This window comes from Triticum aestivum, chromosome 4D, assembly GCF_018294505.1.
Source record: "Triticum aestivum cultivar Chinese Spring chromosome 4D, IWGSC CS RefSeq v2.1, whole genome shotgun sequence".
NCBI lineage: Eukaryota > Viridiplantae > Streptophyta > Magnoliopsida > Poales > Poaceae > Triticum > Triticum aestivum.
The window spans coordinates 453,664,323-453,679,827 of record NC_057805.1 but is presented as its reverse complement, the minus strand read 5'-3'; the positions used below and the strand labels follow the sequence as shown (position 1 = coordinate 453,679,827).

Genomic DNA, 15,505 nt, shown 5'->3' with positions numbered 1-15,505 from the left:
ACCCCCTCCATGGTTAGAGGTATTTGCACTTCCCCGGACTCTGTGCGCCGTAGCTTCAGAGAACCCAGCTGCTTCACATTTCCACAGCAACCACAACGGCAAATTTGCAAATCGCCAAACAGCTTGACGCAAACAAGCGCATTCCTGCAGTCCTGCCCAGTGATACGTTCCTTCACAACTGTCATACTTTCTTCCCATGTACCTTTGCTGATTATGTGTTCCTGTCCAGGCTTTGATACAGCATGCCATCTCTGACATGAAGAAGAATATGCACCGTTCGCGATTTTTTTTTTTGAAATGGTCACCGGGGGGAAAGGCTCCCCACCTGAATATATTTCAAAAAGAGGCGATTTGGCTCCTCATGCCTAGCTTTGTGCTCGACCTACGCCAAAGGCGACGAATGCGAGGGCCTGGAGTTGTCCATCATCAATGAGATAGGAGATATATGCCAAGGAAAATACAGGTTTGTCCCACTAAACTGATGGCTTGAGTAAAACAGAATTATAAGTCACTGAAATCGTAATGACTGGTGAAAAAACTCTTGTCACCTCTGCGCAGCAACTACCTGCTGCAGCATGTTACAGAGCACGGAAGCGACGAGTTCTTGTGCAGCGTCCTCAACTTCTTCATCCACCTGGAGGCTGCCAAACTGGCTGAGCTGGTGCACGGTGAATTCAGCAAGTATGCAATTCAAAAGCTACTTCAGATAGGCATGACAGTAAGTGTTAACCTACCATCTCGTATACGTACATTCGTTTGGCTATGCTATGCATACAATTCCTTTGGGCCAACAGGGTGGGTGTCTCTGTCATTTTCAGCGTTTGCCGGCGACGACGCGGACCCTGGCGTACATGATTCAACAGCTGCCGGCCAACGTCCTGGAACACCCAAACGCAAGGCTGGTGACGAGGACTGTCTGGGAGATCCTCAATCCCTAAAGCAATGCAAGCTCCGGTAACTAATGAAGTGCTCCTACTTTGTGACCGCCCCGCTGCCTCTCTCTTGTGTTTCCTAGTGCTTGGGGGAGGGGGGAGGATTAACATCTGCAACTTAGCGTCCTATGCTTGTTGATGCCTGTACAGGATAATACGTGCTCTCAGCGAATGATTTGAATGCGTAGCACATTTGCGCCCCGTTTGCATGGCTGATATTTTTCAGTTCTGATAGTATCTTCTTTTAACTTGCATGTTACAAGGCCTATTTCACCTGTATGTCTCACAAATGAACACACATTTTACAGTTCTTGTCAGGTTGGCTGCCAAGTTCAAGCATTCGAATCACTTGGTACTGTAATGACACAAGAGATCGACACAAGGGGATGATATTCAGAAAAGAGCTTTAACCTTGAACATGTGCTCTCACTTGGTCCATTCAAATCACTTGCCACTGTATTGAGTTTGAACACATGTTGCAACCAGGGCCTGATTCTGGGTGCCAACAGGGCACTGGTTCCAGGCAGAAGTAGCGATGGATTGACAGCGATACCAATACCTGAAAGTATGTTATGGCTTGAAGCCGAAACTTGGTTCAGATTTGGAACTCTTACTCTAGTGATGCTCTGCCTTGACATGAGCTGATGACTCAATGTTCCAACCGAGTGGCTGTACCTTTTTCTCGGAAAAACAACCGAATGGCCGTAACACTTGCTGAAAGTCGAGAATGTTCTTACTAACATCATGAGCAGCTGCAGCGCTGATTGCTTTGCTTTTTCTCTCCACTTTGCAGATCCAACTGTGCCATTTGGTTGTGAAGTTTTTCTTCCAAAATAGGCACTTCTTATAGCTTATCTTCTTTCATGAACTCCTGCAATGCTCCGAGTAATGTAGGCTCTTTTGCGTAACCCGCATCTTGCCAAAGCATTTTAAGAAACAACTGTTCATATGGTCTTGCATACGTAGTGTTCGTAACAGATTGATATTTGTGCGCTAAATAAAGAGCTTGGATAAATTTGACTGCATCAAGCTGTTTCCTTTGTTTATCATTATCTGAGTGAGAACTGGTACAAAGAAAAAGTGTCATGTCAGATTAATGTTCTCATCACCTTAGCTGATAGAACTAAAAAGAAATTAAAGTGGCACAGAGAATGACATGCAATGGACTCTTAAAACAGAGCTCACACAAGAAGGCTCCACAATAGAATGACAAAATCACAGACAGTGGACATAATAAATCTTCTCAGGTAATATTTATAGAAGGTAAAATATCTAATGTATGCCACACGATGTTGAGCAGAGCTTGGCTAAGATATTCACTGCCTCCACAAAAACATATGACAAAACAAAGGTTCAAAAAACCGCTGGGCATAAATTCCTAATTTTGCCTTGGCCTAACTCCTATCCTGCCTAAGGGCATGCGTAGCACAACTAAGTGCTATGTCACCTAGATGTAGGCGCACCTTTCTTAACCATGGCCTAAATTATGAAGTACAAAAGCTGCAAAATGTAAGCCTACACTACGAAGTACAAAATCTGCAGCCTCCGGAGAAAAGAAGAAACAAGGAAAGGAACTTTTACAGTTCCGAACTAAGCGCATAAAATTTGGACACTGCCAGGTGCTTAGGGAGCACAGAAGAAAAAGAGAGGGGAAAGAAATAAGGATGTGAACTATGTTAACAGGATTATACAGGCAAGATAAGTCAAATAACATATGGAGAGATATATTATTAAACTGGACAACTAAGAACAAAACAAGAGCGAAAATATCACTAAATTACATAATTTAGAAGCAGCTAGCAAGCTAAGAAAGAGAAATGAACTGCACACTTATTGATAACAGCCATTAGGTAATAGCTCAGGTATATAACAGGAGCAATCGCACTATATGCCAATCTGTCCTGAAAGTTAGGATACATTTTCTACAAAGGTATCATCACGCCTCATGGGTTACAGAATGCAGATTTAACATACAAAGTTAATGTAACAAGTACATCAAGAAGCCTAAGAAACTAACAGAAGAATTAGAGAACGATATTTAGAAATTCAGCAACAATATATGAGGCAAAGACAAGTTGGCAACTGAAAACAACAGTGAGAATATATGATGTGGACAACAGTAAAATCAATGCTTAATCCACAAATTCACAAGCATTATACAAAACCACTAGGGCTTACAGAATATTAGAAAGCTCAAGGGAATCTCCTCAAAGAAGACTTATCATTTGGGGTTTATTGGTACAGACAGCTTAAATCCAATGCCTTCTGCCCTGCCTTCACCAATATAGATATGAAGCTGCAGGATGAGAGTAAGAGAAACACTACTTTAATTTGAGGAGCAAGGGCAGAAACGGAATGTCCTATGGAATCATGATGATATTGCAAATGAAGAGTTTGCCACTCAAAATTTAATACAGTACTTCCAAGTACCATCAACCTGGAAGAGGTAAATATAACCAAGCAAAAAACACGAGACACTGAATATGCAATATTAGTAAGCAACATAACTGCAAGATAGTAATGGTACCATGACTACCGTAGAACAAGCAATTCGAGAGGGAAAAAAAACAGCGTGAAAGCGTCATCATTCCATCTTGTACCTCCACGAGAACATCTCGAAATTGCATGTCAACAAAAGGAGCTTCAGCCTGCAGAATGGAAAAGCAAATGTAATTAAAAAATTAACAAGAATTACCAGGAGGAAGTACTGGCAGAAAATTGCATTGCAGTCTGGCGATATCTGTCTGTCAAGAGTAGACTGATGAATCCCAGCAAATGAAAACAGCTGCAGTTCACTAACAAAATGGTTGCAGGGCAAGGCAGACTCGTGTAAGCATAACACGGGAACATCGTGACATAGATCACTGCATTCAACAGAACCCAGCCATCCCAGCACAATGATGAGAATTGTAGCGCTTCAGGCGTTACTGACCAACTTATTATTAGTTGCACAGAGTGTGGTTTTCCTAAAGCGAGGAAAGTGTATCTTACACGCAGGGCCTGCTTACCACGGCGTATGGTTGTGGAGGTCTAGACCTTGGTGTCTCTGCCCCGCGGCTGCTCCAAAGCACCAGGAGATCTCGGAGCGCAGCAGCTCGAGCCTCGGTGGTCGCAGGCCGAACCCGGCGCACTAGGGGGTGATCGACAGGGAGCACCCACGCGGATGTGAAGGCGGCCCTCCCCTCCCAATCCATCTCCTCTGCTCGACCGCTAGATCCGCCCCGCCGCTGGTGCTCCGCCTGCCGTCCACTCCCAGGCCTGCGCTCGTCCTCCGTCGGCGCTGACACGACCTGAACATCCTGAATAACAGATTCAGAACAACCACAGATGAGGGGGATATTTTGGGTTTATATATTGTTTTTGGACGCCAATATACTGAGAAAGACACTTGGCGCTAAGAGCATCTCCAGCCGCGTCCCCAACAGGCCCCCCAGGCCACTTTTTCGGCGCAGGCGCAAAAATGCCTCAGTCGCGCCCTCAGGACAACGAAAAGTGCCGGTTCGGCCCGTTTTCGGGCCCGGCGGTCGCAGGCCGAACCCGGCGCACTAGGGGACGATCGGCTGGCCCACACGGTCAGGTGAAAAGTCAAGTTTTTCTTCCCCGACTCGCCTCCCACCCCCCGCGCCCTCGGCCGGCACTAGTTGTATCCCGGCGCCGCCCGCCGCCCTTCACCGCTAGATAGCCAATCCCCGCCGGAAAAATAGCAGAGATTCGCCGAGGCAGCCACTCTACCAGCAGCTGGGCGTTTCCGGCCGCGGAGGGGCAGTTTAGCGGCGGGGTACACGCCAACCGGGCGCAAGGTGTTCGGCGATTTGCCTGCCTCGGCGATGGACTCGGATGACGAGGAAGCGCTCGCCGCGCTGCTGGAGGAGGAAGCCGAGGCCGACGTCCAGGAAGAAGAGCATCTCATGGTGCTCGCCGCCCTCGCCTAGATGCTGGCGAGCAATGAAAAGCCGCGGCGAGGTGGCTCGGCGCCGGGGCGGGTGAAAGCAAAGAACCGGCATGCTCTACTCCGACTCTTCGACTACTTCGAAGGCTACTGCATGCTCTACTCCGACTACTTCGCCGATGCTCCACTTCACGGTGATAAAACATTTCGGCGCCGTTATCGGATGAGCCGAAAGCTATTTCTCAGGATTGTGAATTCCATCCGGGAGTTCGACGGCTACTTCAAGTGCAAGATGGATTGCGCCAGCAAACTTGGATTCACCTCGATCCAGAAGTGCACGACAGCGATGAGGATGCTTGCATACGGAGCTCCCGGTGATTCACTCGACGACTATGGGCGCATGGCCGAGTCTACCAGCATTGAGTGTTTCTACAAGTTCTGTCGGGCAGTGGTGGAAGTGTTTGGACCGCAATACTTGAGAACACCCAATGCGGAAGACACTGCTCGGATCCTAGCACAAAATGCAGCAAGAGGATTTCCTAGGATGCTTGGAAGCATCGGTTGCATGCATTGGAAATGGAAGAACTGCCCATTTGCTTGGCAGGGGATGTACAAAGGCGCCAAAGGCGGTTGCAGTGTGGTACTTGAGGCGGTGGCCACACAGGACCTCTGGATTTGGCACTCCTTCTTTGGTATGCCAGGAACTCACAATGACATCAACGTGCTGCAGTGCTCCCCTGTCTTTGCCAAGCTTGTTGAAGGTCATTCTCCTCCGGTGAACTTCGAGGTCAATGGGCGGCACTACAACAAGGGGTACTACCTAGCTGATGGCATCTATCCGAGGTGGTCTACATTTGTGAAGACTATCTCAAACGATGTGCCAGGAGGCAAGAAGTCCCACTTTGCCAAGGTGCAGGAGGCTTGCCGGAAGGATGTCGAGCGGGCATTTGGTGGGCTCCAATCTCGATTTGCTGTTGTCCGGTACCCTGCTCAGACCTGGTCGAAAGATCAAATGTGGGAGATCATGACTTGCTGTGTCATTTTGCACAACATGATCATCGAGAGCGAGCAAGAAGAGCCAGTGTTTGATACTGAACCATACTACAGGCAGGGTCCTCTAGCCGAAGTTGATCACCAGCTACCGGCAACCTGGACTACCTACCTCAGTATGCGTCAGGAGATCCGAGACCCACAGGTGCATCATCAACTGCAGCAGGATCTGGTGGATCACCTATGGAGGCTCAAGGGTTGAAGCCGGGCGCGACGTGTGATGAGTTTTTATTTGTTGAACTATATAATTTGTATTGAACGATTTTTTGTTGCACTATTTTGTTGAAGTATTTGATTTTCTGTGATGAACTATGTGATAAAAAAAATTATGTTGATAATTGAACGCCGAGCCACGACGAACCACGCCGGAGATGGGCCTATTCTCGCCCATGTGGGCCCTTTATTTGCCGAAAGTGGGCCAATATCGGCGCCTGGGGGCGACGGCTGGACGCCCATCCGCCCCTAGCGCCGATTGTATCGCTGGCTCGCCCCCAGGGGGCGATTTTTATGCGTTCTGGGGGGGGGGGGCAACGGCTGGAGATGCTCTAAGGGCATCTCCGACTCCAACCTTGAAAACCATCCGGGTTGCGTTGTCCGGACGTGTTGTGCCATCTAATACGGGTCTGTATCGATTCGCTCGGTGATTCGAACGTGCTTTCTCATGTGAAGACAAAGTGGAGGAGAGGGTTTGCGGGAATTCAGATAGCAGCCATATAGGAGTCGACACCCGAAGCCCACTAAATTCCCCCCTCCTGGTCCCATTTCCTTTCACTCCACCCTTCCTCCCCTTTGCTTTGCATTTGCACCTTCCACCTCCGCCGCCGCAGTTTTACCTCTCCGGCCTCCACAAAGGAATTGCCGAACGTCCGCAACCTGCACCGACGCGCCTGCTCGTCTTTACGACGGTCAAGGACGTTGTCCACCCTGGAGCCGTTTGTACCCACGTACACTCTACCCCTATTGATGACCTCCATGGCGGACACCATGTCCGACAGGTGTTCGGTCAAATTCCATTTAGCTTAGTTTCGGATGTCATGTCATTCTTCCAGAGTACAAAGGATGGCGGGGTACTCGACCATGAAGGATGAGTTGTTGTGCGATGTGTGATTAGTCGTATCAACGGATTTTTGTAAGCAGGAGCAGAGAAAGTTTTATACTCATTGAGCATTGTTCTCGCCATCTCCATAAGAGTTCAATTCTTTCGCTCAACAACTTCATTTTGCTGGGGAGTGTATGCGGCAGAGAACTCATGAGTAACACCATTTTCGTCAAGAAAGTTCCCAATGTGAGTATTTTTGAACTCAATGGCATTGTCGCTTCTGATGTGCTTAATACGCACATCATATTCATTTTGAGCTTTCTTACATTTCTTTTTCACTCTCGCCCCGACGAAAGCACACAATGCAGATCCATGGCGAATCTTTTGAAGATGTCTTGGGTCCATGTCTTATCTTCGAGAAAGAATGCTCAAGTATAGTGAGAGAAATCATCAACAATAATCGTACCATAATGACTGCCACTGAAGCTGGCATAATTCTGATGCCCGAATAAGTCCATATGAAGAATTTCTAGAGGTCTTGTCGTGGTCACGGTAGTTTACTTCATGTGATAGGACCAAGGTTCTGGTTACCGGTCAAAATTTCGAGATTTCCCATGGTTACCACGTATTTCCGTGCACCTGGGTAAATCCATATATCCAGCAAAAAATGCCATTTTTTTATTTTTTGAATTTTAAACACTCGATTTATAGTAAAATACATAGGATGTAATCAATGCCATGAGAGGTCATTCTGGTGTGTTGGTAGCAACCTAGTTTCTTTTTTTGAGAGGTCTCTGGTTCAAATGTTCGTTCATTCACTTATTTGAATTCAAAATTCAACTATAAAATTCGTTTGAAATATTCTCGATATATCTCGGTAACCGTGGTAACCACGTTTACCAGCCCCCCTGGGTAAAAATGTCTCATTTGGTAACCAAAACCTTGGATAGGACCAAACTCTCTTAGCGGGCTATGGCTTTTCGCGGTGGACCTTTCTAAACAACATTATGATAGGACCAAAGTGCGGAACCTCTCTTGACAGCACGCTATTTAAAACAGTGGATTTTATATGTACCACTACATGTATCTTGACAAGAAAAAGGAAGTAATCTGCATTCTCGAAGAGCACATCTGTGTTCCGTTGAATGTAAACTGTAGATGAGATATCTGTTTGTTGCTACTAGTGGAGTGGCAAACTTGACGGTTGACCTGCAACGTTGTGTGTTGGCCGTAGAGATTGTATATTTCTGTAACGTGTGGTAGTATAAACTTGATCTCTGCCACGGAAAGAAAATACCAGCACAAAAATCTAGAGTCTTAAGCACCAGGAACTACGGACAGGACGCATTTCGTATGCTTGCCCAGCCGTGCGTGCGTGTCCCTTTTGCGTGCTCGTCATGCCGGGGCATACGTGCACGCAGGGGACTCCTCAGCTTTGGTTTACCCCTCCCCTCGGTTTCACGTGTAAACCAACAACCCCCGTTTCCCTCCAAAACAGAGGTCAATTTCACGGAACAGCACGAGACGCAAACATAATTTCTGCACCTCTGCATGTAGATACAGCAGGGTTACTACTACTAGACGTACCCATGTCTGATGTCTGAATCTGAACTTGACACAAATATCCCAGTTGCAGTTTCTCGAAAGAAAAAAAAAAAAATATCCCAGTTGAAGCGCAGCAGCCGAGAGTTGAAACCTCTTCGCTGTAACAAACTTGGGAAACTCTTGCCAAGACCTGGAACTGGAAGAAACGGGCCGGCGTGTAGGTAGGGCCTACCCGGACGGACCCTGTTGCCTTTACTTGCAAGAATGCTCAACTCTGCTTCATGCCTCGTGGGGCTCGTTTACTTATTGGCACGGCCGGCGATCAAGCAGAGGAACTCCCGACTCCGAATAAGATCAGATCAGAAAAATAAGGAGCAGAGAGAGGATGACATCGCCGAGCCTAACGGCGTGCCGGCATGCTGCAGCTCGTCCGGGTGCGGGCAGGGTCACCGGCTGCGGCGGCGTCAGGGCGACACCGCTCCGATCAAGACCACGAAATACTTTTGCTCCGAGTGTCCAGTCGTCGTGGTCGCCGTCGAGAGCGATCACCAGTTGCGCTCTGAAGCCCCCGCCTTCGTACGGCGGCAAGGCGGCGAAGGAGAAGAAGGTCAACCCCAGGGACCTCTTCACCTTCTCCTACAGGTTCAACACCGACATCCCCATGGGTGAAACTCCCGGGGTAAGTCGTCGCTGCCAGTGTCATCAGTGCTAATAATAAGCTTTGGGTTTTTAGCTGGGAGGTTATCTGATTCCCCTGAGCTGAGGCTCGGCTCTTTCTTTGCTCAGGCATCCATCGACGAGTACCTCATGAACAGGCCGAGGATCGTCGGGGCCGTGTTCCCCGACAAGCGGAAGCGAACCAAACTCAACGACGTGAGTGATCTTTACCATTTCCTTGCAAAGTTGTCGTCTCTGAAACTGCACGGCAACTCTGACGGACTGCTCGGTGTTGAATTTTGACAGGAGGAGTGGAGCGTGCAGCTGGTGCCGATCCAGTTCCTGTTCCTGTCGGCGTGCCCGGTGATCGCCGTCCGCTTCGTGAGCAGGTCCGGCGGGGAGGGGTACCCGCCCCACGTCCCCGTGCACGCCACCAGCCTCCTCCTCATGGAAGTGGTAAACCATCTTTAATTTTCTCCATCGTCATCGTCAGCCTGAGCTCATGGCGGAATCAATGGGTGGATGCAGACGGACTACAAGCTGAAGGGGCTGCAGAGGGACGCGATGCCGTCGCACCTGGCGCTGACGGTGCGGGGCTCGCTGTACCCGCAGCCGGAGGGGCGGCGGAGCCTGAGGGGCCACGTGGAGATGAGCGTGGGGTTCAACCTGCCGCCGGTGCTGGCGCTGGTGCCGGAGCCCATCATCCGGGGCGTCGGCGACACCGTGCTCCGGCAGCTGGCGGAGCAGATGAAGCACGACTTCGACACCGGCCTCGCCGCCGACTTCAAGAAGTACCGCACCGAGAAGCTCACCGAGGGGAGGACCCGCAAACACTGAACCTGAACTTTCTTCCTCATCATCATCTTCTTCGATTTTGTAACTGTGGTGATGATGGCATTGATTCATGCAAGATTCTTTAATTTGGAGCTCGTCGCATGATCAAAAAGACTGCAAAAGCGTCGTGTTATTCCTCGGTGCGACGGCATGACTGAGAAGATCATAATAACTTAGGATCCAGTTGCTGTAAATAATGTAAATTATACTTACAAGCATACTCAATTATACAGAGATTACTGATCTCAGACTATGTTTTGTGTTTGCTGTCAGACAGACTTGACCCCATTTCTTTCTGGCTATAACTGAGAAGCAAACCACACACTGCTCAGCGACTGAGATAATCTTAAGATCATACACACTATCTGACGGCATAGTAACTTAAGAATCTTATTTATTCACTGTAAATAGAATGTAAATAATTACAAGGATATTCAGTTTTACAGAGATTGCTAATCTCAAGCTAAATATGTACTCTGTCAGACTTGACTTCCACTCCATCTTGGCTATCACTGAATCTATGTACCAGTTATGTTTCATCATTTTTTTGTGGCTTGAATCATCTATGTACCATTTAGTATACAAGGCATAGGGCCTGTGCTTCAACCAGCTAGAAGAATACAATTGACATATCTACACCGTGCATCCCAAAGATCCTAGTCTTCCAGTGACCGGTTTCTCGCCCTCAAGTCACGCTCGAGGCTTTGAGGCGTTGGAGGAGTCCTTCCACGCCGGAAAAGGACAGCAAGAGCTTTCATTTGACGGCACATGTTGAAAACCTACATACAAGGATGGGTATGATCAGTCGTCAACCAAACAATGGTACTTATGAAGGTCGTGTCGCTTGTTTTTCTTACTGATGAAGCCTCTAGCTCTGCAATTCCCTCGCATCCTTGACCACCGCCCTGTAGAAGGTCACAGTATTTTACAGCATCATCCTCGTCTTCAAACACCTGAAACAAAAGAGCTCATGATTCAGAAGATTACAAAGCAAACGGTTATGTGATTTTTTCTTTTTTTGCAGAAAGCTAGTCGTCAAGAGAGTGGCAGTAAGTAGAAACACATGCACAAAAACATTTTACAAGTACCAACAGAAGAGCACACCATTCAGATTACACCTTCAGCGGTGTGCACAAACATTTCACATCAGGATTTTGTAATTTAAAATGCAAACATATATCGGTATGCTACGCTTACCGCATTGACAGATTGCTCATTCTTTTTTGGGGGTGTGAAAAGGTTGACTGATGTTGAACTGTTCAGATGGTCATATCATAACGCTTATAGTCCCTGTATGTTTGCCTGATGGCAAGCACAAACTGTTCCTAGGATGACTTTTAGTCATGTAAAAAGAATCAATTAAGCTGTACAGTCCATTTTCAGACATCTCAAGTTTGCAATGCCCTTTTGGTCGTTCAAACAGATCACTATGGTACTACTATATCACTAGGGAGCCTTACAGTCTCTAACAATATGCATAACCCACCCTTATTCAGAATATATATGCTTCATTTGACCAATCCCTGTTCCTGATTCATTGCCCCCATTTACTTATTTAGAAGTCACATTTCCCCATGAACCCAAAATATGCACTAGAAGGTCAAATGGTTTAAAAAAGCAGGACAGTTGGCTGATTTTCAAGGACATGTAGAAAAAAAAACTCTTTTTACTAACTACTCACCAGTACTCCCTCTGTGAGATCTTCAACAACCATACTAAACTTGGAGCCAGAGTACTTTGATTTAGTCCCAACTCCTGAACCTCCTCCCTTTGAGAAAAGCATTCCAAGCTCCCTTTCGACTTCGCTGCAGAAAATATTATGGGATGACACCATTTCATAATGATCAGTTAACCACCCAATTATGATTAAGTACCTGTTCATTAGCTGAAAATTTCTCACCTGCGGTTCCTACGGGTTTTCATTGTCCATAGTTGATTGTCTCTTCTAGCCAGCACATAGACTGGTTTCAGGTGTTGTTCTCTCCAAGGGTTTGTCTCCAACACTGAACCATCATGACGACATGGCACAGTTAGTAAACATTCAAACTTCCGCATCACAAGAATTACTTGGATAATCATAAGAACAAGGTCACTTTTTATGGCTTTAAAATTGTGGTATTATTTGTGACTTGTGACTTGTGACTTGTGAGCATGAGCGCATCATAACCCTTCAGTCATGAAGCCATTTAACCACACTGGCCCTGGTTTGCAGCACTGCAGAAAGCAGCATAAGCACAACCATAGCAGAAATGTTGATTCAACATGTGACGCAAAGGCAATACAAAATTTCACTATCCAAGTCAAAACATGAGGAAACAGACGCGACTGCAACAGTTAATAATCACGTGTACACATGTGTAAGTATCCAAAGTCGCTCACTCCCACAGTCTCACTACCACCTCAAAATCTCAAAGCACGCAACTCTCGAAACGCGATAGGCGTGCGCGTACAAGCCTCAAACAGGAGTTGCTTGTGCTAACATTAAGTTCAGCGAGGCACGCAATTCTACCCCCACTTCTCGGGAGTTTAGAATAGGCATTTCATCAAACACTAGGCGCGAGGGCCTAAACTCTCGAAAGATAATAGTCTGTGAGCGTACAAGCCTCAAACAGGGGTTGCTTTTGCGGATCTCAAGGTTCATCGCAGCACGCAACTCTACCGTACACACAAAGATCACACTCAGGACACGGGAGTTTAGACTAGGCATTTCATCAAACACTAGGCGCGGGGACCTAAACCTGCCGATCACCATTCACCAACCATAGAAGATAGATCAAATTGAACTCGCTAAAGCTCAACCCTGAGCAGATCAAGCCAGTAAGAACACGATCCAGGGCAAGGGTAATGGTCTGGAGGACTCGTACCGTCGTAGGCGAGGGAGTCGAGCGACTCCATGAGGTGGCGGCGCATGCCGTAGGCGCGGGAGGAGACGCGGCGCAGCAGCTCGCCGGAGGTCCCAGGGATGCCGCCGTCCATCCCCATGGCCCTCTCCACCTCCTCGTCGCCTCCCTCCGGGGACGGCGGCGGAGGGGGAGGGGGAGGGGGCCTGGACGAGGCCGCGGCCACGACCGCGCGGCGGTGCGTGGCGGCGAGGCGCGGCCGCGGCGCGGGGAAGGAGAGGAGGTTGCTGGCCAGGGTGGTGGCCGCCGGCGACGGTGGCGGGGACGGGAGCGACGGCAGGGATGCTGCCATTTTTGCGGTCTAGCGGAGCAGAGAAAGGAGAGGGGTGAAACAGGGGAGAGGAAGTGAAAGTGGAAGGAACGTGGACACGGCACGGCAGCTACGGTCTCCTCGTGTTGTGGAGATTTTTTGCACCGCGGTGGGCGGTGGATGTGTCCGGCACGTTGGTTCGGCCGGGCCGGTGCCGTGCCACGACTCACGAGCGGCACCGGCGGTGCGATGGGCTGCAGTCCTGCGGTCCGAGTTGGCGTTGGACCAAGTTTTTGGTTGGACGTGCGCGGGCAAGCTTTGCCATTCGGGGTTGTGTGCCTGGGTGTTTAACCGGAGCATTTTTCCGTGGAAAGCGTGTACCACGCCACATTTGCTTTCCCGGTACACTATTTCAACTATACGTAATTTTGCACCTAAGAGCATCTATAGTTACATATAGCTAATCCGGATTCTCAAACGTTCGCGAATGCGTCCGGGTATGTCCATGGACAGTGATCGGTCACATCTTAAATGTCATCTTCCACAACTGAATACCTTGTTACCAAATCCTTCTCATGTAAAACCTAGTATAAATCTTCGCCGGCGCTCGTACGTCTCCATGTCCGGCGGCCCGCTGAGCTTCCCAGAGTAAAGGTGCGGCCTCCAGCAAGGAAGAGTACCATATGGGACATAGACCGGCTCATGGGACTCGATGCACCGCCGTCTCCCATGCCCTGCTCTTACTCGTCGGAGCTAGTGGCCTGGGAGTCACCAGTCGATGTCACGTCCATGATAGACCCATCGTGGTTGGAGCTCGACACCTCCACCACGATGCGATGCGGCGCGAGGGGTGTCGGTCACCCGTATCGACACCAGAGCGGTGTACGACTCTGCCTCTGCGCCCTCCTCCGCGGGGGCTGTCATGCCATCTGCCTCGCACAGTGAGCACGCTGCTCCATGGCAGCAAAAGTGCCATGAGTCATGCCAACGTTTACCTCCGGCTCGGAGCCCGTGGGGTTGACACGCCATCGAAGAGGTTGTCGCGTGATGACCCACAAGTATAGGGGATCGCTGATGACAACATGTACCTAGGGTAGGGCAATAGACCTGATCTGAGTACCCTACCCAAGGACACTGCCCTGCAATCAAAGACATCCGAAGGACAACAGATTCTACCGACTGGAATCACCACAGAACTCAACCCACTCGATTGAGTGGTCAGTCGGATATCCCAATTCCATTCGACCATACCAGAATACACTCGGGGAACAGAAGGTCTAAAGTCACTCTGAATGACAACGGTCGGGCGTTCACTCCGTAGTCTTAATGGTCATTTATGTAACTTTAATGCTAGCGTTACCAGTAACGTTCCTACCTTTATGTACATTGAACCCTGTGTAACTGAGGGCCGGAGGGGTCTGGCAAACCCTATATAAGCCACCCCCCCTCCTCAGGCACAAGGGTTCGCACCCCCTGTAACTTCACGCATAATCCAATCGACCAAGCCTCCGGGCACCGAGACGTAGGGCTGTTACTTCCTCCGGGAAGGGCCTGAACTCATAAATCTTGCGTGCACAACCTCATCGTAGCTAGGATCTTGCCTCCTCATACCTACCCCCCATTCTACCGTCACACTTAGAACCATGACAATCGCGACAATCTTCGAGGCTAGTATTTTATCCAAATTTATTGATTCGACACAAGGTGAGCCAAAGTATTTATGAGCTTTACTCGACTGGAGAACCTCCAGCATGCACTCGACAAGCGTGCTCGGCAGCGTATCCCTGAGTCCAGTCGACGGCAGCGACAATTGTTCCCGCCTGAACCCCAGGTATACCGTTGTGACGCCCGGATAATTAGGCTACAGTAATCCCAGATTAATGATGCCACGTCACCATGGTTACTGTTGTTAAATTCGCGTTAGTTCAAAATCGATCCAAATTCAAATAGTATTTAAAGGCAAAGAACAAAAGTTTTCAAATGTTAAAACCAAAATGTTCGGGTTGTGACAAATATTGCATAGGTAATTATAGTGAAGAACCCATATTTAAATAAAATGTTTAAATGCACTATAGTAGATAAAACAGCGGCAAAACAATTATTTAAATGCTTTTAAATACTAAACAAATATTAAACTAGTTCTTTGGATCACCAAGTTTGTTGAGGAAGTGGCCTATGTTAAAATGCTAATTTAGGAGCGGGCGTTATATTTTTGTAAAAGGATTTACTAACTAAAATAAATACAAAAACAGAAAAGTGAAATAAATAAAAGAAAAAGAAAATACAAATAAAATAAAACAGAACCCCCCCCCACTGGGCCAACCGACCCAGCTGCTAGCCAGGCCAGGCCCAGGCCGGCCCCCTCACTCCATAACCCCCCTGCCCCGAAACCCTAGCCACTATCGCTCC

At 48.3% G+C, this 15,505-nt stretch overlaps 3 protein-coding genes across 3 annotated transcripts; 1 reads left to right on the top strand and 2 right to left on the bottom strand.

Annotated features, from left to right (window-relative positions):
- Window positions 1-1,337: 1,337 nt before the first annotated feature.
- Window positions 1,338-4,245, bottom strand: LOC123098558 (uncharacterized). The gene is made up of 4 exons (XM_044520592.1): window positions 3,941-4,245; window positions 3,533-3,580; window positions 3,111-3,228; window positions 1,338-1,996 (listed from the first exon to the last, which is right to left on the bottom strand). Exons 1-3 carry the CDS (start codon window positions 4,124-4,126, stop codon window positions 3,154-3,156), a joined length of 309 nt encoding a protein of 102 aa, XP_044376527.1. The 5' UTR covers window positions 4,127-4,245; the 3' UTR covers window positions 1,338-1,996; window positions 3,111-3,153.
- A 4,489-nt stretch (window positions 4,246-8,734) lies between these two features.
- Window positions 8,735-10,199, top strand: LOC123098556 (uncharacterized). Its single transcript, XM_044520590.1, has 4 exons — window positions 8,735-9,134; window positions 9,242-9,328; window positions 9,419-9,568; window positions 9,641-10,199. Exons 1-4 carry the CDS (start codon window positions 8,841-8,843, stop codon window positions 9,947-9,949), a joined length of 840 nt encoding a protein of 279 aa, XP_044376525.1. The 5' UTR covers window positions 8,735-8,840; the 3' UTR covers window positions 9,950-10,199.
- A 113-nt stretch (window positions 10,200-10,312) lies between these two features.
- Window positions 10,313-12,985, bottom strand: LOC123098557 (uncharacterized; the record flags this gene model as incomplete). Its single annotated transcript, XM_044520591.1, is given in 5 exon segments — window positions 10,313-10,725; window positions 10,804-10,899; window positions 11,628-11,751; window positions 11,847-11,949; window positions 12,811-12,985. Coding segments are annotated over 5 exon segments (621 nt in total), but the record flags the coding sequence as incomplete, so codon positions are not given.
- Window positions 12,986-15,505: the final 2,520 nt, after the last annotated feature.